Here is a 27,412-nt window from a genome sequence, read left to right as displayed (position 1 = left end):
CTAACGAAAGTTCGTCAATCACGTGTGGGGTGTTAAGGTTCACTGTACCCCTTTTTACGTGCCTTGAGGGATGTAGTTTCCAAAATAGTATGCCATGTGGGTATTTTGTGCTGTTCTGGCACCATAGGGGCTTCCTAAATGCGACATGCCCCCCAAAAACCATTTCTGCAAAATTTGCTTTCCTAAAGCCAAATGTGACTCCTCCTCTTCTGAGCATTGTAGTTCGCCGGCAGAGCATTTTACACCCTAACATGAGGTATTTCCATACTCAGAATAGATGGGGTAACAAATTTTGTGGCGCATTTTCTCCCATTACCCTTTGTAAAAAATGGTACATTTGGGGGAAATTTTTTTTTTTTTAATTTACACATTTGACTTTAACGAAAAGTCGTCAAACACCTGTGGGGTGTTAAGGCTCACTGGACCCCTGTTACGTGCCTTGAGGGGTGTAGTTTCCAAAATAGTATGCCATGTGTTTTTTTTTTCTGTTCTGGCACCATAGGGGCTTCCTAAATGTGACATGCCCCTCAAAAACAATTTCAGAAAAATTCACTCTCCAAAATCCCATTGTTGCTCCTTCCCTTCTGTGACCTCCGAACACTTGACATACACATGAGGTATTTCCTTACTTGAGAGAAATTGGACTGCAAATACCAGTAAAAATTTTCTCCTTTTACCCCTAGCAAAAATTCAAAAATTGGGTCTACAAGAACATGAAAGTGTAAAAAATGAAGATTTTGAATTTTCTCCTTCACTTTGCTGCTATTCCTGTGAAACACCTAAAGGGTTAACAAACTTTCTGAATTTCATTTTGAATACTTTGAGGGGTGCAGTTTTTATAATGGGGTAATTTATGGGGTATTTCTAATATGAAGGCCCTTCAAATCCACTTCAAAACTGAACTGGTCCCTGAAAAATTCCGATTTAGAAAATTTTGTGAAAAATTGTAAAATTGCTGCTGAACTTTGAAGCCCTCTGATGTCTTCCAAAAGTAAAAACATGTCAACTTTATGATGCAAACATAAAGTAGACAGACATTTGTGAATCAATATACCATTTATTTGGAATGTCTGTTTTCCTTACAAGCAGAGAGCTTCAAAGTTAGAAAAATGCAACATTTTCTATTTTTTCATAAAATTTGGGAATTTTTCACCAAGAAATTATGAGAAAAAGTATCGACAAAAATTTAACCACTAACATGAAGTAGAATATGTCACGAAAAAACAATCTCGGAATCAGAATGAAAAGTAAAAGCATCCCGTGCTTAAAGTGACATACTATGAATGCTTAAAGTGACAGCGGTCAGAATTGCAAAAATTGCTCCCGTCCATAGGGTTATAATGGGCTCCGTCCCCAAGGAGTTAAGCGGTACAATTATAGAAAAGCATATAATCATGGGTATCATTTTCATCGGATTGACCCACAGAATAAAGAAAACATGTCACTTTTACCGGAAAGTGTACAGCGTGAAAACAAAACCTTCCAAAATTTGATAAATTGCGGTTTTCTTTTCAATTTTCCCACATAAATAATATAATATAGTGCCATACATTTTATGGTACAATAAGTGATGTAATTTCAAAGTACATTTGGTAACGCAAAAAACAAGCCCTCATATGGGACTGTGGATGGAAATTTAAGAGAGTTATTATTTTTAGAAGGTGAGGAGGATGTATGTGTGTGTGTATGTTCCAGCATCACGTCCAAACTGCTGAAGATATTAACATGAAACTTGGCACATGTTACTTATATGTCAACAACAAACATAGGATAGGTAATTTAACCCTTACTCACTCCCATTTGCCAGGGGTGGGGTTTTTGTTTAAAGTTCCATACAAGTCTATGGGAAATATATGTTACTGCATAACTTCCAAACTGCTGGAGATATTTCGATAAAACTTGGTCACATGTTACTTATATGTCCACTTAAAATATAGGATAGTTAATTTAACCCTTAACTACCCCCATTTGTGAGGGTTGGGATTTTTGTTTAAAGTCCCATGCAAATCAATGGGAAATGTATGTTCCCACATAACTTCAGTACGGCTGGAGATATTTCAATACCTGGTACACATATTACGGGTCGGGATAGAAGGTCGGGATAGGAGGTCAAGACAGGAGGTCGAGATAGGAGGTCAAGACAGGAGGTCGAGATAGGAGGACGGGATAGGAGGACGGGATAGGAGGTCAAAATAGGAGGACGGGATAAGAGGTCGAAATAGGAGGACGGGATATGAGGTCGGGATATGAGGTCGGGATAGGAGGTCGAGATAGCAGGATGGGAAAGGAGGTCAAGATCGGAGGTCGAGATAGGAGGTCGAGATAGGAGGTCGAGATAGGAGGTCGAGATAGGAGGACGGGATAGGAGGACGGGATAGGAGGACGGGATAGGAGGACGGGATAGGAGGACGGGATAGGAGGACGGGATAGGAGGACGGGATAGGAGGATGGGATATGGGGTTGGGATATGACAACAATACAATATATGAGGACGGGATATGAAGTCAAAAGCTTCCTCCTTTGTTTATTTTCCTCCCCAACAAGGATTAGGAAGGAAAAACCGGGTAACGCCGGGTACTCAGCTAGTGTAATATATAAATAAAACATAATTATTTTTGACAGGTAACTCCTGCCTATGACAGACTGTTGATTTCCTTACCACAGATGCCATAAATCTCTGAAATGGAAATATCCCTTAAATTGTAACCATAATTATAATTTCAGGTAACCTTTCAAGACAATCTGTCCTGTCTGTGTACATGAGTACTAGCACTATTTCTGGCCACTATATTACTTGAATATGGCATTTTCTCCTGGTTACCCCTCTGCAGGCTTCATCTCTATGCCAACTTTCCCAGAACTGAGCAGCAGAGTGTATGCAGACTAGCCTCTATAATGGCTCTAATATATGAAATACACAAAGGAAACAGGATCCTGCTTTTCTATGTCTCTATACCACACCATCAAATGTTGTATTAGAAAATAAAGCAGACCTGTGTCTAAACTGTGAAACTAACACTTTATGTGAGATAGTTAGGCCTGCAGAGTCTGTGTCTGTGTATTTATCTGCACTTCCACTAACTCTCACTCATCACCACCTCCTACAGTGGACCTTCAGAGGTGCAGGTGCAGCTAAAGATGGCTGGTATAGAGAAAATGACCTGCATATCAACTAGCAGGGGGCACCCTGCAGGTAACATAGTTCATAGGGTTGAAAAAAGACCATCAGGTTCAACATATCTCCCTATTGGAATAAATCCCTGAATCAACGTTCTGTCCCTATTAACCAGTTGCCGTCTAAGAACAAGACGTCTCGTCCTGACACAGCAAGCTGTGTATGACGCGGGCTCCTGACTCGAGCCTGCGCCATACCGCGTGGCCCTCCGCTGATTCTGTAGCTGGGGTCGGCGTTAATAGCAGACATGTGGCGATCACCGCAGCCGGCTATTAACCCTTTAGATTGCTGCTGTCAAAGTTGCGGCATCTAAATGGACATTTAAACCACGCCTGGTGGTCCAGTGGGGAGAGAACCACTGAGGAGGGAGCCGGAGGGCTTACCTTTCCTCCTATGGCTCTCCCGGCTCTGTGATTAATAGAGCCTGTCTGGACCAGGCTTTATCAATCAGGTGCAGAGCACACATATCAATGTGGTTCTATGGAATCACATTGATCTGTTTGAGGAATCTACTGATTCCACCTAAAAGTCCCCTAAGGAGACTAAAAGTGTAAAAAAAAAACACCCATTAACCCCTTCCATATTAAATGTTTGAATCACCCCGCTTTTCCCAAATTCCATATAAAAATATGTAAACATAAAAAAAATAAAATAAACGTATGTGGTATGTCCGAACTATAAAAATTATAATGTTACTTAAACCACACGGTCAATGGCATGTACGCAAAAAAAATCCAAACTCAAAATTGCGTATTTTTGGTCACTTTATATACCCTAAAAAATTGCATTAAAAGGGATCAAAAAGTCCCATAAAAACAAAAATGGTACCGATAAAAACGTCTGATGATGGTGCAAAAAAAAGAATTAGGCCTCATACCGCCCCGTATATGGAAAAATTAAAAAAGGTTAAAGGGGTCAGAAGATGACAATTTTACACATACAAATTTTGGTGCATGTAGTTCTAATTTTTTTTTTTAAGTAGTAAAAAAAAAAAAAAAAAAAAAAACTATATAAATTAGCTATCCTTGTAACCGTATGGACCTACAGAATAAAGATATGGTGTCATTTTTACCGAAAAGTGCACTGGGTATAATCGGAAACCCCCAAAATTTTGCCCCACAAATATATTTTTTCTGGTTTCGCCGTAGATTTTGTGGTGAAATAATTGATGTCATTGTAAAGTACATTTGGTGGTGCAAAAAAAAAAGCCCTCTGTATGTGCAAAATTTAAAGAGTTATGATTTTCAGAAGGTGATGACGAAAAATGAAAGTGCAAAAAAACGGAAAAACCCTGTGTCCTTAACCTATTGGGGACGGGGGGCGTATGGATACACCCTTGCATCCTGTCCCTTAAGGACGGAGGGCGTACCTGTACTTCCTCCGCATTTCCGATCACCGGGCGGTGATCGGACCGGGATCACTGCTGATATCTATCAGCAGGCATCCCGTGGCAATGCCTAGAGTTGTCTGGGGTCCTGAGACCCCCCCCCCCCATGTCGGTGATCAATTCAGACTGGCGATTTGCGGCGATCCTGGCCAATAATTAATAATTGCAAATCCGGGCCAAATATTTCCCAGAAAATAAGAATGATCAGAGCTGCCAGAGACAGCTCCGACCATGCTAAATGATAGGAGCGAGGTGGCAGTGCTGCCACCTCCTCCTATCCCCTGCCACCAATGGCAGTTGGGGGCGGGGGGCTTAGAGTTCATTTCCCCCGCTTTGCGCACCGATCGAAATCCAGGCAGAGCGGGGGGGGGGGGAATGTGAGCGGTGGAGCATGGCCGGCAGCGACATGGAGCAGCGGCGGCATCCTGGAGCGTTAGCAGCAGGAGGAGTGCAGCTGGAAAGTGAGGCGTGATGGAGGCTGCAGTGAAGATCGTGGTAAGTGTAGTGGTCTCTAAACTGTGGTCCTCCAGATGTTGCAAATCTACAACTTTCAGCATGCACTGACTGTCTGGGCATACTGGGAGTTGTAGTTTTGCAACATCTGAAGTGGCACAGTTTGGAGACCACTATACGGTGGTCTCCAAACTATAGCCCTCCAGACGTTGCAAAACTACAATTCCTAGCATGGCCAGACAGTTAGTAATGCTGGGTGTGTAGTTTTGCAATTTCTGGCCCTTCAGATGTTGCAGAACTACAACTCCCAGCATGCCTGGACAGTCTGGGCATGCTTGGAGTTGTAGTTTTGCAACATCTGGAGGGCTACAGTTTGGAGACCACTACTTAGGGGTCTCCAAACTGTTCTTCCCCAGCTGTTGCATAACTACAACTCCTAGCATGCCCAGACTCTCCAGGCATGCTGGGAGTTGTGGTCCTGCAAAATCTGAAGGGCCAGATATTGCAGAACTACAGCGCCCAGCATCCCTGACTGTCTGGCCATGCTGGGAATTGTAGTTTTGCAGCAGCTGTAGGCACACAGGTTGGGAAACACTGAGCTAGAGTCTGTTTCCTAAGAGTCATTCCAACCCATGTGCCTCCAGCTGTTGCAAAACTATAACTCCCAGAATGAACTGACAGACTGTACATGCTGGGACCTGTAGTTTTGCAACAGCTGGAGGCACACGGGTTGGAATCACTGAGCTAGAGTCTGTTTTCTAACTCAGTGGCTCCCCACCAGTGTGCCTACAGCTGTTACAAAACTACAACTCCCAGCTTGTATGGTCTGTTAGTGCATTCTTGGAGTTGTAGTTTTGCCACAGCTGAAGGTTTGGGGCGCCCACCCTCCCATGTGAATGTACAGGGTACATTTACACGTGCGGGTTTACAGTGGGTTTTCTTCTACAAGTTTGAGCTGCAGCTAATTTTCCGCCGCAGCTCAAACTCCCAGCGGATAACTTACTGTGAACCCCCGTTTATGTGAACATACCCTATAAACACTACACTACACTAACAATAAAAAGTAAAACACTACATATACCCCTACACAGTTACACCCACCCCCCCCCCAATACAAATGAAAAACGTCTCATACGGCAGTGTTTCCTAAACGGAGCCTCCAGCTGTTGCTAAACAACAACTCCCAGTATTACCAGACAGCCATTGACTGTCCTGGCAGGCTGGGAATCTTGCAACAGCTGGAGGCACGCTGTTTGGGAAACACTGCTGTAGGGGTTTGGTGGAGACAAGCCCAATTCTTGTATCTGCGTCCGCCCCTATTGCAAATTCCTCATTTAGGCCTCAAATGCGCATGGCGCACTCTCACTTCAGAGCCCTGTCGTATTTCAAGGCAACAGTTTAGGGCCACATACGGGGTATTTCCGTACTCAGGAGAAATTGGGTTCCAAGTTTTAGTGGGATTATTCTCCTTTTACCTCTTATGAAAATGAAAAGTTAAGGGCTACACCAGCATGTTAGTGTAAAAAAATTAAATTTTTTACACTAACATGCTGGTGTTGCCCCATACTTTTCATTTTCACAAGAGGTAAAAGGAGAAAAAGACCCCAAAATTTCAAATGCAAGTAAGGAAATACCCCATATGTGGTACGTAAAATGCTTTGCGGACGAATTACATGGCTCAGGAGTGAGAGGGCGCTATGTACATTTGAGGCCTAAATTGGTAATTTGCACAGGGGTGGCTGATCGTTACAGTGGTTCTGACATAAACGTTAAAAAAAAAAAAAAAAAAACACCCACATGTGACCCCCTTTTGAAAACTCCCCCCCTCCCCCAAGGAACGTAACAAGGGGTATAATGAACCTTAGCACCCCACAGGACTTTGACAAATTTTCATTAAAGTTGGACATGAAAATTATAATATTTTTTTCCCCTGAAATGCTGGTGTTACCCCAATTTTTCATTTTCACAAGGGGCAATAGGAAAAAAAAGCCTCCCAAAATTTGTAACACCATTTTGTCTGAGTAAGAACATACCCCATATGTAGATGTGCTCTGCGGGCGAACTACAATGCTCAGAAGAGAAGTGGTGCCATTGGGCTTTTTGAGAAAGAATTGGGCTGGAATTGAAGGCATGTGTGTTTACAAAGCCCCCATAGTGCCAGAACAATGGACCCCCCCCATGTGACCTCAGTTTGGAAATTACACCCCTCACCGAATGTAAGAAGGGGTGCAGTAAGTATTTACACCCCACAGGTGTCTGACAGATTTTTTGAACAGTCGTCCGTAAAAATGAAAAATGTAATTTTTCATTTGCACAGCCCACTGTTCCAAAGATCTGTCAAATGCCAGTGGTGTGTAAATGCTCACTGCACCCCCTATTACATTCTGTGAGGGGTGTAGTTTCCAAAATGGGGTCACATGTGGGGGTCCACTGTTCTGGCACCATGGGGGCTTTGTAAACACACATGGCCCCTGATTTCCATTCCAACCAAATTCTCTCAAAAGCCCAATGGCGCTAATTCTCTTCTGAGCATTGTAGTTCGCCCGCAGAGCACTTTACATCCACATATGGGGTATTTCCATACTCAGAAGAAATGAGGTTAAAAATGTTTTGGGGGCTTTTTCTCCTTGTGATAATGAAAATTTTGGGATAACACCAGCATTTTATTGAAAAAAAGAATTTTTTTAAAATTTTTATGTTACAATGTTACGAAAGTTCGTCAATCAAGTGTGGGGTGTTAAGGCTCACTGTAAACCTTGTTACGTTCCTTAACCCCTTAAGGACCAAGCCCAAATATACTTTAAGGACCCAGCCATTTTTTGAACATCTGACCACAGTCACTTTAAGCATTATTAACTCTGGGATGCTTTTACCTTTCATTCTGATTCTAGTTTATGTTAGTGGTAAAATTTTGTCGATACTTGCATCATTTCTTGGTGAAAAATTGCAAAATTTGATGAAAAAATTGAAAATTTTGCATTTTTTTAACTTTGAAGCTCTCTGCTTATAAGGAAAATGGATATTCCAAATAAATGTTATATTGATTCACATATACAATATGTCTACTTTATGTTTGCATCATAAAGTTGACTTGTTTTTACTTTTGGAATACACCAGAGGGCTTCAAAGTATAGCAGCAATTTTCCAATTTTTCACAAAATTTTCAAAATCAGAATTTTTCAGGGACCACTTCAGTTTTGAAGTGGATTTGAAGGGCTTTCTTATCAAAAATACCCCATAAATGACCCATTATAAAAACTGCACCCCTCAAAGTATTCAAAATGACATTCAGAGAGTTTGTTAACCCTTTAGGTGTTTCACAGGAATAGCAGCAAAGTGAAGGAGAAAATTCAAAATCTTCATTTTTTACACTTGCATGTTCTTGTAGACCCAGTTTTTGAATTTTTACAAGGGGTAATAGATGAAAAATCCCCAATAACCCAATTTCTCTCGAGTAAGGAAATACCTCATATGTGTATGTCAAGTGTTCGGCGGGTGCACTAGAGGGCTCAGAAGGGAAGGAGCGACAATGGGATTTTGGAGAGGGAATTTTGCTGAAATGGTTTTTGGGGGGCATGTCACATTTAGGAAGCCCCTATGGTGCCAGAACAGCAGAATCCCCCCACATGGCATACCATTTTGGAAACTACACCCCTCAAGGCACGTAAAAGGGGTCCAGTGAGGCTTAACACCCCACAGGTGTTTGACGACTTTTCGTTAAAGTCAGATGTGTAAATGAAAAAAAAAAAAATTTCACTAAAGTGCAGTTTTTTCCCCAAATTTATCATTTTTACAAAGGGTAATGGGAGGAAATGCCCCGCAAAATTTGTAACCCCATCTCTTCTGAGTATATAAATACCCCATGTTAGGACATAAAATGCTCTGCGAGCCAACTACAATGCTCAGAAGAGAAGGAGTCACATTTAGCTTTTGGAAAGCAAATTTTGCTGAAATGGTTTTTGGGGGGCATGTCGCATTTAGGAAGCGCCTAGGGTGCCAGAACAGCAAAAAAAAAAAACACATGGCATACCATGGAAACTACACCCCTCAAGGAATGTAACAAGGGGTACGGTGAGCCTTAACACCTCACAGGTATTTCACGACTTTTGTGAAAGTTGGATGTGTAAATGAAAAAAATTATTTTTTCACAAAAATGCTGTGTTTTCCCCAAATTTTACATTTTTACAAGGGGTAATAGGAGAAAATGACAACCAAAATTTGTAACCCCATTTCTTCTGAGTATGAAAATACCCCCTGTGTGGACGTCAAGGGCTCTGCTGGCGCACTACAATGCTCAGAAGAGAAGGAGCGCCATTGAGCTTTTTGAAAGAGAATTTGTTTGGAATGGAAGTCGGAGGCCATGTGCGCTTACAAAGCCCCCCGTGGTGCCAGAACAGTCCACCCCCCCACATGTGACCCCATTTTGGAAACTACACCCATCACAAAATTTAATAAGGGCTGCAGTGAGTATTTACACCCCACTGGCGTTTGACAGATCTTTGGAACAGTGGACTGTGCAAATGAATAATTACATTTTTAATTTTCAAGGACCACTGTTCCAAAAATCTGTCAGACACCTGTGGGGCGTAAATGCTCACTGTACCCCTTATTACATTATGTGAGGGGTGTATTTTCCAAAATGGGGTCACATGTGGGGGGGGGTCTATTGTTCTGGCACTATGGGGGCTTTGTAAACACACGTGGCCTTCAATTCCGGACAAATTTTCTCTTCAAAATCCCAATGGCGCTCCTTCTCTTCTGAGCATAGTAGTGCACTCGCAGAGCACTTTACATCCACATATGGGGTATGTTCTTACTCAGAAGAAATGGGGTTACAAATTTTGGGGGACTTTTTTCCTATTTTCCCTTGTGAAAATGAAAAATTTAGGGTAACACCAGCATTTTAGCGAAAAATTTTCTCATTTTCCTATCCAACTATTTTGTCAAACACCTGTGGGGTGTTAAGGCGCACTATACCCCTTATTACGTTCCGTGAGGGGTATAGTTTCCAAAATGGGGTCACATGTGGGTATTTATTTTTTTGTGTTTATGGCAGAACCGTTGTAAAAACAGCCACCCCTGTGCAAATCACCAATTTAGGCCTTAAATGTACATAGTGTGCTCTCACTCCTGAGACTTGTTGTGCATCCGCAGAACATTTTACGCCCACATCTGGGGTATTTCCGTATTCAGGAGAAATTGCGTTACAAATTTTGGGGGTCTTTTTTTGCTTTTACCGCTTGTGAAAATAAAAAGTATGGGGCAACACCAGCATGTTAGTTTAAAAAATAATTTTTTTTTTACACTAACAGGCTGGTGTAGACCCCAACTTTTCCTTTTCATAAGGGGTAAAAGGGAAAAAAGCCACCCAAATTTGTAGTGCAATTTCTCCCAAGTACGGAAATACCCCATATGTGACCCTAAACTGTTTCCTTGAAATACGACAGGGCTCTGAAGTAAGAGAGCACCATGCGCATTTGAGGACTTCATAGGGATTGCATAGGGGTGGACATAAGGGTATTCTACGCCAGTGATTACCAAACAGGGTGCCTCCAGCTGTTGCTAAACTCCCAGCATGCCTGGACAGTCAGTGGCTGTCCAGAAATGCTGGGAGTTGGTGATTTGCAACAGCTAGAGGCTCCGTTTTGGAAACACTGCTGTACGATACGTTTTTCTTTTTTATTGGGGGGGGGGCAGTGTAAGGGGGTGTATATGTAGTGTTTTACCCTTTATTATGTGTTAGTGTAGTGTAGTGTTTTTAGGGTACGTTCACACTGGTGGGCGTTTACAGTGAGTTTACCGCAAGGAGTTTGTGCTGCGGCGACAAATTTGCTGCAGCCCAAACTTGAAGAAGAAAACTAACTGTAAACCTGCCTGTGTGAATGACAGACCGTGCATGCTGGGAGTTGTACTTTTGCAACAGCTGGAGGCACACTGGTTGGAAAACCTTCAGTTACCTAACTCAGTATTTTCCAACCAGTGTGCCTCCAGCTTTTGCAAAACTACAACTCCCAGCATGTACTGATCGCCGAAGGGCATGCTGGGAGATGTAGTTATGCAACAGCTGGAGAGCTATAGTTTAGAGACCACTGCACAGTAATCTCGAAACTGTGGACCTTCAGATGTTGCAAAACTACAAATCCCAGTATGCTCAGACAGCAAACTGCTATGTGGGCATGCTGGGAGTTGTAGTTTTGCAAGATCTGGAGAGCGACAGTATAGCGACCATTGTGCAGTGGTCTCAAACTGCAGCTCTCCAGCTGTTGCAAAACTACAAATTCCAGCATGCCTAAATAGCTCTCTGGGCATGCTGGGAGTTGTAGTTTTGCAACATCTGGAGGGCTACAGTTTAGAGACCACTCTATAGTGGTCTCAGACTGTAGCCCTCCGGATGTTGCTAAGCAACTCACCGGCTTCCGTAGGATCCACGGAGCTGCGTCGCCGTCCTCTTCTTCCGTTGATCGTCGCCCGCTGCCGGTCCTGTGTCATTTCCCCATTCTGCCCCGCCTATTGTGGGTGGGCAGGACGGGGAAACTGAAAGTAAAGCCCCCCGCCCCCGATCTGCTATTGGTCATCGCGTTTTGATGACCAATAGCAGGGATAGGAGGGGTGGCACCCCTGCCACCTCACTCCTATCGCTTCAGGGGGATCGTGGTTGTCTTGGACACCCGCGATCCCCCTTTTATTCCGGGTCATCGGGTCACCATAGACCCGAATCGGCGCAAATCGCAAGTGTGAATTCACTTGCGATTTGCGCCGATCGCCGACATGGGGGGGTCTGATGACCCCCCTGGGCATTTGCGCGGGGTGCCTGCTGATCGATATCAGCAGGCACCCCGGTCCGGTCCCCGCCGGGCGGGGACAGAAATTCCCACGGGCGTATGGATACGTCCTGGGTCCTTAAGTGCCAGAAAGCCAGGGCAAATCCATACACCCTAGGTCCTTAAGGGGTTAAGGGGTGTAGTTTCCAAAATAGTATGCCATGTGTTTTTTTTTTTACTGTTCAGGCATCATGGGGGCTTCCTAAATGGGACATGCCCCCCAAAAACCATTTCAGCAAAATTCGCTCTCCAAAATGCCATTGTTGCTCCTTCCTTCTGAGCCCTGTAGTGCACCCACAGAGCACTTTACATCCACATATGAGGTATTTCCGTACTCGAGAGAAAATTAATTACAAGTTTTGGGGGGCCTTTTTACCTTTTACCCCTTGTAAATATGAAAAAAATGGGGCTACAATAACATTTTAGTGTAAAAAATTGAGATTTTTATTTTTCTTCTCCATTTTGCTGCTATTCCTGTGAAACACCTAAAGGGTTAACAAACTTTTTGAATGTCATTGTGAATACTTTGAGGGGTGCAGTTTTCATAATGGGCTCCATTATAGGGGATTTCCAACATAAAGACCCCCAAATTCACTTCTAAACTTAAAGCGTACCTGTCATAGTGCAAAAAAGAAAAAAAGTGACTCAGTACCCAATCCTGATCATGTGCATATCATTTTTGGTGTGTCTCGGACCTATATATCCAGAGATACAAGCATTTATATGCTGGAGCGTAACTTTTTCATTGAGCTGGCTGGAGGGGGCGTGTCTGTCTGTCTCCTTCAAAGTGATGACTAATTAGAGCGAGCCTGGGCAGTCAGCCAATCAGTACTCTCTACTCTGTAAACCTTTCCTCTCTGGTTTTATACTGTGTCTTATTACACAGAGGAAGATACTTGGAGCTTGCCTGCAGTATTCCTAAGACATTATGGCGAGTTCATAACAGGATAAAAATGTATAAATATAAGAATAGATCTTTATAAAATGAATGCAAGGATTTTTTAGATAAAAGTTCAGCATTTTCATGAATACATGTTCTATCTGTTTTATCTTCTCCTAGTAAAGCTGGATGCTGATCAGCATAGCTGTCACTATGTGTGTCATTCATCCTTTACAGACTCCTGAATGTCTCATCAACTTCTTTGTCATTCAGGAGTCTGAGAAAGCTTGGACTATTTCAGCATTCTGGGAGTAAGTACCAGCTGTTGAAAAACTACAACTCCCAGCATGCCCACACATCCTTTATCTGTAGTTTTGCAGGAGATAGAGGCACACAGCTGGAGAATACACAGCTCTAAAACAGAGTTTTACAAACTTAGTATCCCCAGCTGTTGAAAAACTATAACTCCCAGCATGCCCGCACAAACTTTACTATACTGCCAACCTAATGTGCGGGGACTTATACTGCACCTAAAGTGGGGGAACTATACTGCACCTAATGTGGGGGGGAACTATAATGCACCTAATGTGGGGGAACTGTAATGTACCTTATGTGGGGGAACTATACTGCACCAAATGTGGGGGAACTATACTGCACCAAATGTGGGGGGAACTGTACTGCTAACCTAATGTGCAGGGAAATATACTGCACCTAATGTGGGGAACTATACTGCACGTAATGTGGGGGAACTGTACTGCACCTAATGTGGGGGAACTGTACTGCCAACCTAATGTGCGGGGACTTATACTGCACCTAATGTGGGGAACTATACTGCACCTAATGTGGGGAACTATACTGCACCTAATGTGGGGGAACTGTACTGCCAACCTAATGTGCGGGGAACAATACTGCACCTAATGTGGGGAATTATACTGCACCTAATGTGGGGAATTATACTGCACCTAATGTGGGGGAACTGTACTGCATTTAATGTGGGGGAACTGTACTGCCAACCTAATGTGCGGGAACTGTACTGCCAACCTAATATGCGGGGAACTATACTGCACCTAATGTGGGGGAACTATACTGCACCTAATGTGGGGGAACTATACTGCCAACCTAATGTGGGGGAACTATACTGCCAACCTAATGTGGGGGAACTATACTGCCAACCTAATGTGGGGGAACTGTACTGCCAACCTAAAGTGGGGGAACTGTACTGCCAACCTAATGTGCGGGAACTGTACTGCCAACCTAATGTGCGGGAACTGTACTGCCAACCTAATGTGCGGGAACTGTACTGCCAAACTAATGTGGGGAAACTATACTGCACCTAATGTGGGGAAACTATACTGCACCTAATGTGGGGAAACTATACTGCACCTAATGTGGGGGAACTATACTGCACCTAATGTGGGGGAACTATACTGCACCTAATGTGGGGGAACTATACTGCACCTAATGTGGGGGAACTGTACTGCCAACCTAATGTGCGAGGACTTATACTGCACTTAATGTGGGGGAACTATACTGCACCTAATGTGGGGAACTATACTGCACCTAATGTGGGGAACTATACTGCACCTGATGTGGGGGAACTGTACTGCCAACCTAATGTGCGGGAACTGTACTGCCAACCTAATGTGCGGGGAACTATACTGCACCTAATGTGGGGAAATATACTGTACCTAATGCCCCCCACATACTGCACCTAATGTGGGTAGCACATTACTGCACCTAATGTGCACCTAATATGGGGGAAATGTACTGCACCTGATATGGGGGAACTATACTGCACCTAATGTTGGGGAACTCTACTGCACCTAATGTGGGGGAACTGTACAGCACCTAATGTGGGGGAACTGTACTGCACCTAATGTGGGGGAACTGTACTGCACCTAATGTGGGGGAACTGTACTGCACCTAATGTGGGGGAACTGTACTGCACCTAATGTGGGGGAACTATACTGCACCTAATGTAGTGGAACTGTACTGCACCTAATGTGGGGGAACTGTACTGCCAACTTAATGTGCAGGAACTGTACTGCCAACCATTTTTTTGGTTACACTTTTTACTTTTTGTTATAGCTCCCATAGGGTATGTATGTAGTACATACTAGGTTGCAATGCTCTGCACATACCCCCACCTGTATAGGAGTGTACATACACACACTGCTATACACATGGTGAGGATATGTGCTGACTACAGAACATTGCACCCTAGGGTCTTCTACAGACACTGGGGTGCAATGCTCTGCACATGCCCCCACCTGTATAGGAGTGTACATGCACACACACTGCTATACACATGGCGGGATATGTGCTGACTACAGAGCATTGCACCCTAGGGTCTTCTACAGACACTGAGGTGGAATGCTCGCAGTATGCAAATACCACCCCCCCCGCGCGTGTATAGCAGTGTGTGTATGAACATTCCTATACAGGTTGGGGTATGTGTAGAGCATTGCACCACAGTGTCTGTAGAAGGGCCTAGGATGCAATGTTCTGCACATAAACTCCCCCCCCCCCCAATGTGTATAGCAGTGTGTGTATATGTACATTCCTATACAGGTGGGGGTATGTGCTGACTACAGAGCATTGCACCCTAGAGTCTTCTACAGACTAGGGTGCAATGTTCTGCAGTCTGAACAAACCCTATGTGAGCTATAACGAAAAGTAAAAAGTGTATAAAATAAATAAGTAATTGACCCCTTCCCATTAACCCCTTCCCTAAAAAAAAAAATTGAATCCCCCCCGTGATTATCCCATTTTTCTAATAAAATATTGTAAAAAAAAAATAATGTACGCACAAATATACTACAGACAAGGGTGCAATGCTCTGCACATACCCCCACCTGTATAGGAATGTTCATATACACAACATTGCTATACACATGGGGGGGGGGGGATGTGCTGACTACAGAGCATTGCCCCCTAGGGTCTTCTACAGACACTGTGGTGCAATGCTCTGTACATACCCCCACCTGTATAGGAATGTTCATAAACACACTGCTATACACATGCAGGGGTATGTGAATACTGCAGAGCATTGCACCCTTGCACCCCAGTGACTGTAGAAGACCCTAGGGTGCAATGCTCTGTAGTCAGCACATAAACCCCCCCCCCCCCATGTGTATAGCAGTGTGCGTATGTACATTCCTATACAGATGGGGGTATATGCAGAGCATTGCACCCTTGTCTGTAGTGCATACTTTTTTTTTTTTTTTTTACATTATTTTATTTAAAAAATGGGAAAGGCGGAGGGGGGGGTGGGGATTCAATTTTTTATTTAGCGAATGGGTTAATGGGAAGGGGTTAATTATTTATTTTATACACTTTTTACTTTAGCTCCCATAGTGTATGTGCAGGCTGTGAAACATTGCACCCTAGTCTGTAGAATATCCTAGGGTGCAATGCTCTGCAGTCTGCAAATACCCACCATGTGTATAGCAGTGTGTGTATGTACATTACTATACAGGTGGGGTATGTGCAGAGCATTGCACCCTAGTCTGACAAGGGGGTCAATGCTCTGCACATACCCCCCCCCCCCCATGTGTACAGCAGTGTGTATATGTACATTTCTATACAGGTGGGGGGTATGTGCAGACAACAGAGCATTGCACCCTAGGGTCTTCTACAGGTCCAAGGGTGCAATGTTCTGCAGTCTGCACCCCCCCCCCCCCCATGTGTATAGCAGTGTGTGTATGTACACTACTATACAGGTGGGGGTATGTGAAGGCTGCAGAACATTGCACCCTTGGATCAGTGGAAGACGCTAGGGTGCAATGTTCTGCAGTGCACCTAGCCCCATGGGCAGAGGCTCTGGCTGGGAGGATAGCACTTACAGACCCAGCCGAGGCCGCAGCAGGGGCAGGACCACAGGAAAAAGAAGGGGCCGCAGCAGGTGCCGAACCACAGGAGAAAGCAGGTGCCGGACAATAGGAAAAAGCAGGGGCCACCGTAGGAGCCAGACCACAGGAGAAAGCAGGGGCCGGGCCACAGGAGAAAGCAGGGGCCGGGCCACAGGTGAAAGCAGGGGCTGCACCACGGGAAAAGAGCAGGGGCCAAAGCAGGGGCCGCACCATGGAAGAAAGCAGGGGCCGCACCACGGGAAAAAGCAGGGGCCGCAGTAGAGGAGGACCACAGGAGAAAGCAGGGGCCGCAGTAGTGGAGGACCACAGGAGAAAGCAGGGCTGCAGTAGGGGCCGGAGCATGGGAGAAAGCAGGGGCAGCAGGAGGGGCCGGAGTACGGAACGGAGCAGGAGTCGAGGCCAGAGCAGTGACGATCCTCCAGGGCCGGCTCCACAAAATCAAAGGAGAGGCACATTTAGTAGTTGAGACAGGTAAGGCCTCTCAATGCTCTGCAGGGGCTGAATTGGGAACTGACCTTGGTGCTTGTCTGAAGGCAGTGAAGGAGAGGGGGGTGGGCGTGAGTGACTGCCTGTGTGTGCGCTCCCTGTGCTCGTTAACAGACAGTGCGTGCCCACGCATACACTCTATAGAGATCTCCTATACTGGATACTGGTATGCTTTATGGCCGGTATCCAGTATGCTGCAAAATCTAGACTAGTCTGTCTGGCTAAAAGACAGGCGACCTCTAGTGGTGGCTATTTTGAGCTTAAATTTCTGGTGAAAATGAGTCCTGCAATATAGGAAAAGTTTTCAACAATAACAGTGCCTCTTTAACTGGTCCCTGAAAAATTCAGATTTTGAAATTTTCGGGAAAAAATGGAAAATTGCTGCTATACTTTGAAGCCCTCTGATGTCTTCAAAAAGTAAAAACATGTCAACTTTATGATGCAAACATAAAGTATACATATTTTATATGTGAATCAATACGTAATTTATTTGACATGTCCCTTTTCCTTACAAGTAGAGTGCTTCAAAGTTAGAAAAATGCAACATTTTCAAAATTTTCCTGAAAATTTGAAATTTTTCACCAAGAAATGATGCAAGTATCGATGTAAATTTACCACTAACTTAAAGTGGAATATGAAAAGTGGTGGATAAAATCCAGGAAAACAGGAATTACCATACGGCGCTTTTACTCCTTGGACAGATGCAGGCAACAGTCCATATGACAGGTTAGTTCTTTATTGTGCAACTTCAAGTTTCGAGCTCGTGCTGAGCTCTTCGTCAGGCATATGATCAATAACATTAAAAACAGGTGATTTAAAAGCCCGGGGAAGGAACATCTTCCGGGTCACCAGGTCATTACAATCAATTAATTCAATTCAATACCATGTTTAAACTTAATAGAATTTCACAAATATCAATGTACATGTGAAACATAGGTTAAACTTGATTACATGTGTACGGCAGATCTTAAAAAAGGGGGCTTTAAAAACACTATATAGCGCTGCTACCTCCGTATGTTGCCCACGCCAGCCACCTCTGGATGAATGAATTCCAGAGCGAGGCTGGGTAAACAAACTAGAGTAATGTTCCATTCGCTAGATTGTGGCTGCCGGCGGATGTAACAACTCTCATACTGTGTAGGTGTGAGATGAAAGACACGCGCAAACCTGTCAGGCAGTGCTAATACTGAAGGCAATAAGTATTGTAGTGTCTGATCAATGGTGTGCTCTGATTGACAAACATATTGTACGGGGATCACTGCTATTTGGCTGACACCTTTATAGTGTATTATAAAAAATATAATTTAAAAAAAAATAAAAAAATTAAAAAAATATATATATATATATTATAATTTCCCTTTAAAAAATAGGTGTGTTATGCACCAATCAGCCGCCCTAAAGTCTGTAAGCTGTTTCTTCTGGCAGTCAAAACAAACAAGATGTGACGCTCACATCTAATACAGTAAAATGAATGGATGCAATTAAATCACATTACAAAATGTATTACAAAATGTACAGTGGCAAGGAATTGTATGACAGTTTCAAAAACTGGAACAATTAATGGACACAAAATATTGAACCATGATAGACTCTAATATTGTCAGGAACAATATATAACATTTAAAAAAAAAAATATATATATATATAAAAAAAATATATATATAATATAATTAATAAGGGTTGAGGATATGGACCATGAATTATTCATTGTCACTCATGTTCTATCCAGAACTCAAATAATAGTTTCCACTACTTCATTCAGCCCTTTAGGAGAGATTGTGGACAACTTATACATCCAGTAGACCTCTTTCTTTTTTAAGGTTTCAAAACGGTTAACAATATGGCACAACACATGATCTATCGGTGTCACTTAAATTAAGTTTTGTCCTTCGGTATGTAGATTGGCACAATGTCTAGAAACACTTTGTAGCATGAAGCTGTTTCTAATGTTCTGTCTATGCTTATTTAGACGGTTCCTGAGCGGCTGAATGGTCCGACCTACGTATTGTAACCCGCAGACACAATCAAGCAAATAAATAACGAAGGAAGACTGACAGGTAAGCCTATGTTTTAATTTAAATTCTTCACCAGTACTATTAGAGTGGAATGTTTTGATCCCATTTCTTATCTCTTTGCAACACAGACATCTAACATGGTTGCATCGAAATGAACCTGGAGATGTTGTGGAAGGGGTGTTCAAGGTTTTATGTTGTTGTATAATACTGGGAGCAAGAATACTTTTCAGTGTAGGAGCCCGCCTATATGTGACCTGTGGTGCACTCGGTAGCTTTGTGCACAGCAAGTCATCATTTTGCAGGATGTGCCAATGTTTTACCAAAATACTCTTAATTTCCGTAGCAGAGTTACAGTATGTGGTAATGAAATTTAATTTGCGTTTGTCATCCTGATCTTTGATGGTATTGATAGTTTTCACTGATGTTACTATCAATACCATCAAAGATCAGGATGACAAACGCAAATTAAATTTCATTACCACATACTGTAACTCTGCTACGGAAATTAAGAGTATTTTGGTAAAACATTGGCACATCCTGCAAAATGATGACTTGCTGTGCACAAAGCTACCGAGTGCACCACAGGTCACATATAGGCGGGCTCCTACACTGAAAAGTATTCTTGCTCCCAGTATTATACAACAACATAAAACCTTGAACACCCCTTCCACAACATCTCCAGGTTCATTTCGATGCAACCATCTTAGATGTCTGTGTTGCAAAGAGATAAGAAATGGGATCAAAACATTCCACTCTAATAGTACTGGTGAAGAATTTAAATTAAAACATAGGCTTACCTGTCAGTCTTCCTTCGTTATTTATTTGCTTGATTGTGTCTGCGGGTTACAATACGTAGGTCGGACCATTCAGCCGCTCAGGAACCGTCTAAATAAGCATAGACAGAACATTAGAAACAGCTTCATGCTACAAAGTGTTTCTAGACATTGTGCCAATCTACATACCGGAGGACAAAACTTAATTTCAGTGACACCGATAGATCATGTGTTGTGCCATATTGTTAACCGTTTTGAAACCTTAAAAAAGAAAGAGGTCTACTGGATGTATAAGTTGTCCACAATCTCTCCTAAAGGGCTGAATGAAGTAGTGGAAACTATTATTTGAGTTCTGGATAGAACATGAGTGACAATGAATAATTCATGGTCCATATCCTCAACCCTTATTCATTATATTATATATATATATTTTTATATATATATATATATATATATATATATATATATATTTTTTTTTTTTTAAATGTAATATATTGTTCCTGACAATATTAGAGTCTATCATGGTTCAATATTTTGTGTCCATTAATTGTTCCAGTTTTTGAAACTGTCATACAATTCCTTGCCACTGTACATTTTGTAATACATTTTGTAATGTGATTTAATTGCATCCATTCATTTTACTGTATTAGATGTGAGCGTCACATCTTGTTTGTTTTGACTGCCAGAAGAAACAGCTTACAGACTTTAGGGCGGCTGATTGGTGCATAACACACCTATTTTTTAAAGGGAAATTATAATATATATATATATATATATATATTTTTTATTTTTTTTTTTTATTATATTTTTTTATAATACACTATAAAGGTGTCAGCCAAATAGCAGTGATCCCCGTACAATATGTTTGTCAATCAGAGCACACCATTGATCAGACACTACAATACTTATTGCCTTCAGCATTAGCGCTGCCTGACAGGTTTGCGCGTGTCTTTCATCTCACACCTACACAGTATGAGAGTTGTTACATCCGCCGGCAGCCACAATCTAGCGAATGGAACATTACTCTAGTTTGTTTACCCAGCCTCGCTCTGGAATTCATTCATCCAGAGGTGGCTGGTGTGGGCAACATACGGAGGTAGCAGCGCTATATAGTGTTTTTAAAGCCCCCTTTTTTAAGATCTGCCGTACACATGTAATCAAGTTTAACCTATGTTTCACATGTACATTGATATTTGTGAAATTCTATTAAGTTTAAACATGGTATTGAATTGAATTAATTGATTGTAATGACCTGGTGACCCGGAAGATGTTCCTTCCCCGGGCTTTTAAATCACCTGTTTTTAATGTTATTGATCATATGCCTGACGAAGAGCTCAGCACGAGCTCGAAACTTGAAGTTGCACAATAAAGAACTAACCTGTCATATGGACTGTTGCCTGCATCTGTCCAAGGAGTAAAAGCGCCGTATGGTAATTCCTGTTTTCCTGGATTTTATCCACCACTTTTCATTGCCCATCCAGGGACCGAGAGGAACCTGGAAAGGAAACCGTGGCTGCTGACCTCCAATTCTTCCTGCAAGTCTATATGCCTGCTGAGGTGTTGTGCTCTTAGCACAACACGATGTGGTAAGCCTTCAATTTTTGTGCACATTGAAGCCACTCTGCTATACCGTCCACACTAGGAGCGCACCTTGTTGTTTTTTGTCTTTTTCACTTAAAGTGGAATATGTCACGAAAAAAAAATCTCGGAATCAAATTTATAAGTAAAAGCATCACAGAGTTATTAATGCTTAAAGTGATAGTGGTCAGATTTGCAAAAAATGCTCCCGTCCTTAGGGTTATAATGGGCTCCGTCCCCAAGGGGTTAATCTAGTATCCATAACCTGTATTATTATTACAGAAAAGCATCCAGTCCCCTTATGACCACTCCCTCCGGAAGAGAGTTCCACAGTCAGTCAACCAGTGGAGGTTGATAGAAGGCGGATGAACAGCCACAATCCAGTTGCTGTAAGAAGAGGTTCATTGGTATGATGGAGGAGTCTTAGGGTCCCTTTGTCTTGTAATAGGAAAATGGAAATTTGCGAGGTCTCCTTGGCCCGAGGCTCGGCAGGCAGTAGTGACACAGAGAATCTCATTGGGATCTCCACTGACCTGTGTGCTAGAAGCTCCTGTGACTAAAGCAGTCGGGAATATAGGATGTGCTGATGGAGGAGCATGGCACCAGGGATGCAGATCCAGTCTTACTGATCTCCACAGATGCAGGGAATAGAGAGGAGAGGCTACAGGGAATAGAGAGAAGAGGCTACAGCCCTAAAATTTAGTGTCCGCATCAAGGGGGAGGAAGCACACATTTGCATAATTTTTGACACGCACTAGGCTACCAAGGAGGTCCGGAGTGGAAGTAGGCCAATAAGGGGGCTTCAATGCCTAGTAAGTGTTGACCTCCTATTGCATAATCTGACATGCAGGCATACATTCTGGCAACATTAGAATTTCAGTATACAACTTCTCTTTTTATTATAGTCCTTTAAAATACAGGAATTTCCTAACATAAATGTATTAAAAACATGAATGTGTTTCCAGCCCTTTTCAGCCTCTTAACCAGACACTCTGTTACAGAACGGCTGGAAATGTATTAGCATTAATGCTGCTTTTTATACATGTGTTTTGGGAAGTTCCTGTACTTTAACAACAATAATAAAGATAGAAGTTTAAGACTGGGAATCTAATGTTTGAGTGCTGGAGCAACCATTCTGGCAACCATTGGCTACTGTTCACTATCCTGTGAACTGATTTGTCCATCTTTCACAACCTCTGACTAAGTATAGCCCGAGCTGTTTTTTTTTTCTTCTTATCCATACAGGAATGCAGGCTGGGAATAAAAGGGTCCAGAAACTTAAAAGTTTATTGATTAAATATTTTTACAATATGGAAATTGGATCAGAGAGTATTGTCTGCTAATTGTGGAAATTCTCTCAGAAGAGATTCCAGAGTTGTAACCATATACGGTAGATCTGAAGTTGCAATCACTATCTAGCCAGTGAAGACCATGTCTTATGTGTTGTTTAAAAACTACTGAAAGAAGTCAGACACCAAAATTATACAATTACCTGACCATTCCATTTCCAAGGCCATCTACCATGTGTGAAAAGGTTTGTTCAAGAGGTTTTTCTGAACCTTTTTGGTTAACCTAAAGGATATAAAACACAAGTTAAATACATTGCATTCTGGTTCTCTAAAATGTCCTACTGCTCCTCTGGAAAAGCTAAGACTTCATTTATATGCAGTGAAAATTCATGCTACGGAGAAGGTCTGATTATCCACAGAAAGCATACAACATATTTTGAACTGGTTTTGCTGCAGATTTTATTATTATTATTTGCTCTGTGGGACAAATCCAAATGAAATCCATAGCATGAAGGCATTTTGAAATATTTCTATATATAGAAATATGGCTTTACCTTATGCTATACCTGATGCTAGAGACAGAGAGCATTAGGTACAACCTATATAGAGATATAGAGCACTATTAACAGACTGCTACTGTCCACACTCAACTGTGTATTTGCAGAGAAGGGAATGACAGAGCCTTGTCTGCAGTAAGTGCTCTGCTGTTCCCAGTGCTCACTGTCTATCTCTAAATAGGTATATCCAATGCTGTGCCTGATTGCTCTCTGTCTCTAACAATGGATATGGCCTCAGATGAAGAGTATTACAATGTATTCAAAATGTCTTAAAGGGGTACTCCGCCCCTAGACATCTTATCCCCTATCCAAAGGATAGGGGATAAGATGTCAGATCACCGCGGTCCCACTGCTGAGGACCTCTGGGATCCCCGCCGTGGCACCCCACTCTCATTACAGCACAGAGCGAGTTTGCTCTGTGCGTAATGACGGGCGATACGGGGGACGGAGCAGCGTGACGTCATGGCTCCGCCCCTCGTGACATCACGGCCCATCCCCTTAATGCAAGTCTATGGGAGGGGGCGTCACGCCCCCTCCCATAGACTTGTATTGAAAGGGGTGGGCCGTGACGTCACGAGGGGCAGAGCCGTGACATCACGATGCTCCGGCCCGTGTACTGCCCGTCATTACGTGCAAAGCGAACTCACTCTGTGCTTTAATGAGAGCGCGGTGCCGCAGCGGGGATCCCAGGGCTCCCTAGCAGCGGGACCGCGGCGATCTGACATCTTATCCCCTATCCTTTGGATAGGGGATAAGATGTCTAGGGGCGGAGTACCCCTTTAAAGACTCTCACTATTTTTTACATTTTGTAATGTTGCAGTTAGGCTAAAAAAAATTTTTTTAAAACCCATCAAGTTTCCTCCATCATTTTGCACTTAATACCCCATTTTGACAAATTGAAAGCAGAGTTAAAAATAATTTCCAAATGTATTAAGGAAAAACTAACATTTCACATGGGCATAAGTATACAGACCATTTTATGACATAATTTATCTATTAACGTCCCATTTGAATGCAGTGTACCTAAGGTAAATTCATTTGACAGGACCTAATTTGGAAGGACACACTTGTCTATATACGGTCTCTCAGCTCCATATCAGAGCAAATACTAAGCCACAAAGTGGAATGAACTACCTGTAGAGTTTAGAGACAAGATTGTGTGGAGGCATTGGAAGTTCCCAAGAGCATAGTTGCCTCCTTGAAGGACAAGTATTATGTAAAAAACTTACACCCTGTTCCAAATTATTATGCAAATTATATTTTTCTCATGTACCTAAATAATTGATGTAAATAACAGTCAGCATAATTCTCATGTTATCAACTTTTAAGAGTACAATTCAAATTTTATTGAACAAACCTCCTAATGATAACAGAATTTTTTTTAAACAAACTACAATGCACTGTTCCAAATTATTATGCACAGTCAAAACACTTTATAGGATTTAAAGAACGGAAAATTGTCATCTGTTGTGTTTGCAGCATATTTACTGAAATCAAAAGCTATTTCAATAAAACTTTTAATAACATTTTAACTTTTTAAACATTTTAACAGGTCCCATTACATTTTAACATATGACACTTTATTTGATAGCAGCTTCACAAGTCTTGCATCCATTGTTTGCAAAATGTCAGAATAGCCTCCCAGAGCTTCTGTTTGGATGTAAACTGCCTCCCAACCTCATACACCGCTCATTATCTTGTAACTCCAAGTCAATCACACTTCTGTGAAATCACACTATCCACTCAGGAAGCAACACTGATTGACAATCAATTTCACATGCTGTGGTGCAAATGGAACAGACAACAGGTGGAAATTATAGGCAATTAGCAAGACACCCCCAATAATGGAGGGGTTCTGCAGGTGGTGACCACAGACCACTTCTCAGTTCCTATGCTGATGTTTTGGTCACTTTTGAATGATGGTGGTGCTTTCACCCTAGTGGTAGCATGAGATGGAGTCTACAACCCACACAAGGTAGTACAGCTCATCCAGGATGGCACATCAACGCGAGCTGTGGCAAGAAGGTTTGCTGTGTCTGTGTCGCTACCAGGAGACAGGCCAGTACATTAGGAGACATGGAGGAGACCATAGGAGGGCAACAACCCAGCAGCAGGACCGTTAACTCAGCCTTTGTGCAAGGAGGAGCAGGAGGAGCACTGCCAGAGCCCTGCAAAATGTGCAGGTGTCCACTCAAACGGTCAGAAACAGACTCCATGAGGGTGGTATGAGGGCCTGATGTTCACAGGTGGGGGTTGTGCTTACAGCCCAACACCGTGCAGGATGTTTGGCATTTGCCAGAGAAAACCAAGATTGGCAAATTCACCACTGGCATCCTGTGCTCTTCACAGTTGAAAGCAGGTTCACACTGAGCACATGTGATAGACATGACAGTCTGGAGACGCCATGGAGAACATTCTACTGACTGCAACATCCTCCAGCATGACCGGTTTGGTGGTGGGTCAGTAATGGTATGGGGTGGCATTTCTTTGGGGGGCCACACAGCCCTCCATGTGCTTGCCAGAGGTAGCCTGACTGCGCCATTAGGCACCGAGATGAGATCCTCAGACTATATGCTGGTGCGGTTGGCCCTGGGTTCCTCCTAATGAAAGACAATGCTAGACCTCATGTGGCTGGAGTGTGTCAGCAGTTCCTCCAAGAGGAAGGTATTGATGCTATGGACTGGCCCACCTGTTCCCCAGACCTGAATCCGATTGAGCACATCTGGGACATCATGTCTTGCTCCATCCACCAATGCCCCGTTGCACCAGACTGTCCAGGAGTTGGCGGATTCTTTGGTCTGGGAGGACATCCCTCAGGTGACTATCCGCAACCTCATCAGGAGCATGCCCAGGCATTGAAGGCAGGTCATAAGGGCACGTGGAGGCCACACACACTACTGAGCCTCATTTGGACTTGTTTTAAGTACATTACATCAAAGTTGGATCAGCCTGTAGTGTGAGAGTTGTAGAGTAGAGTTTTCCACTTTGATTTTAAGTGTGACTACATATCCAGACCACCATGGGTTGATAAATTTGATTTCCATTGATAATTTTTGTGTGATTTTGTTGTCAGCGCATTCAGCTATGTAAAGACTAAGGGTGCATTCACACCATGTTTTTGCAATACAGTTCCCGTATCAAGTTTTTGATGAAAAACGGATTTCTCAAAACCTGACTAAACTGTATCAAAACGTGTGTACAAATTTCAACCTGTATACAGTTAAAAACCATATACGGTTTGAAAAAAGATGTCCGGTTGCATCAGTTGTTTAAGAAAAAAAACATACGTTTTTAACTTTTCACTCAATTTTGAATAAAGTTTCACTTGTTTGATTGAAATTCCAAGAAAAAAAACTGTGCAAAGTCAAAAAACGTATGATGAAAACTGTATGGAATCGTACGCACATACGGTTCTGTACGGTTCCCATTGACTCACATGTTAAAAAAAAAACAAAAAAACACGTATACGGTTTAATACAGTTTTTCACCCGGACCAAAAACCGTGGTAGACTACGGTTATGGGTACGGGGAAAAAAAACTGACAAAACCGTACTGGATGCAAAACGGACACAACCTGATGCATCTTTTGGCATACAGTTTTCAATGGAGAGTGAATGCATACGGTTTTCAATACGGTTCCATACGGTTTTCACATTGAAAACGTATACGGGAACTGTGAATGCACCCTAAAGTATTTCATAAGATTAGTTCATTCATTCATTCAGATCTAGGATGTGTTATCTTAGTGTTCCTATTATTTTTTTGAGCAGTGTAGATATTTGCTTGAGGATGATCCAAAGTTTCTCAATAGGATTGAGGTCAGGAGAGAATGGAAGCCACACCATGACTTTCTTTCCTTTTAACCCCATAGCAGCCACTGATGCAGAGATATTTTTTGCAGCATGGGATGGTACCTTGTCATGCATGAAAATGATTTTATTACAGAAAGCATAGTTCTTCCTTCTGTACCAAGGAAGAAAGTGTTCAGTCAGAAACTCCACATACTTTACAGCTCTCTTCCCATGATTCCGGACAAACATGACTCCACCATCACCTTGCTGACGTTAAAGTCTTGTTGGAAAAGGGTGGCCGTTCACCAACCATCCCCTACTCCATCCATCTGGTC

At 42.7% G+C, this 27,412-nt stretch overlaps 1 protein-coding gene across 4 annotated transcripts in view; it reads right to left on the bottom strand.

Moving 5' to 3' along the window:
* Positions 1–27,412, bottom strand: part of SACM1L (SAC1 like phosphatidylinositide phosphatase) — a 647,794-nt gene that overhangs the window by 170,954 nt on the left and 449,428 nt on the right. For all 4 annotated transcript variants that reach the window (XM_056520232.1, XM_056520231.1, XM_056520230.1 and 1 more), the window contains one exon: positions 22,933–23,012. In XM_056520232.1, the coding sequence (XP_056376207.1) occupies positions 22,933–23,012 (80 nt within the window). The remainder of the gene's footprint in view (positions 1–22,932; positions 23,013–27,412) is intronic.

The sequence above is a fragment of the Hyla sarda genome, chromosome 5 (assembly GCF_029499605.1).
Source record: "Hyla sarda isolate aHylSar1 chromosome 5, aHylSar1.hap1, whole genome shotgun sequence".
NCBI lineage: Eukaryota > Metazoa > Chordata > Amphibia > Anura > Hylidae > Hyla > Hyla sarda.
The sequence above is the reverse complement of the archived record's forward strand: the minus strand, read 5'-3'. Positions and strand labels throughout refer to the sequence as shown.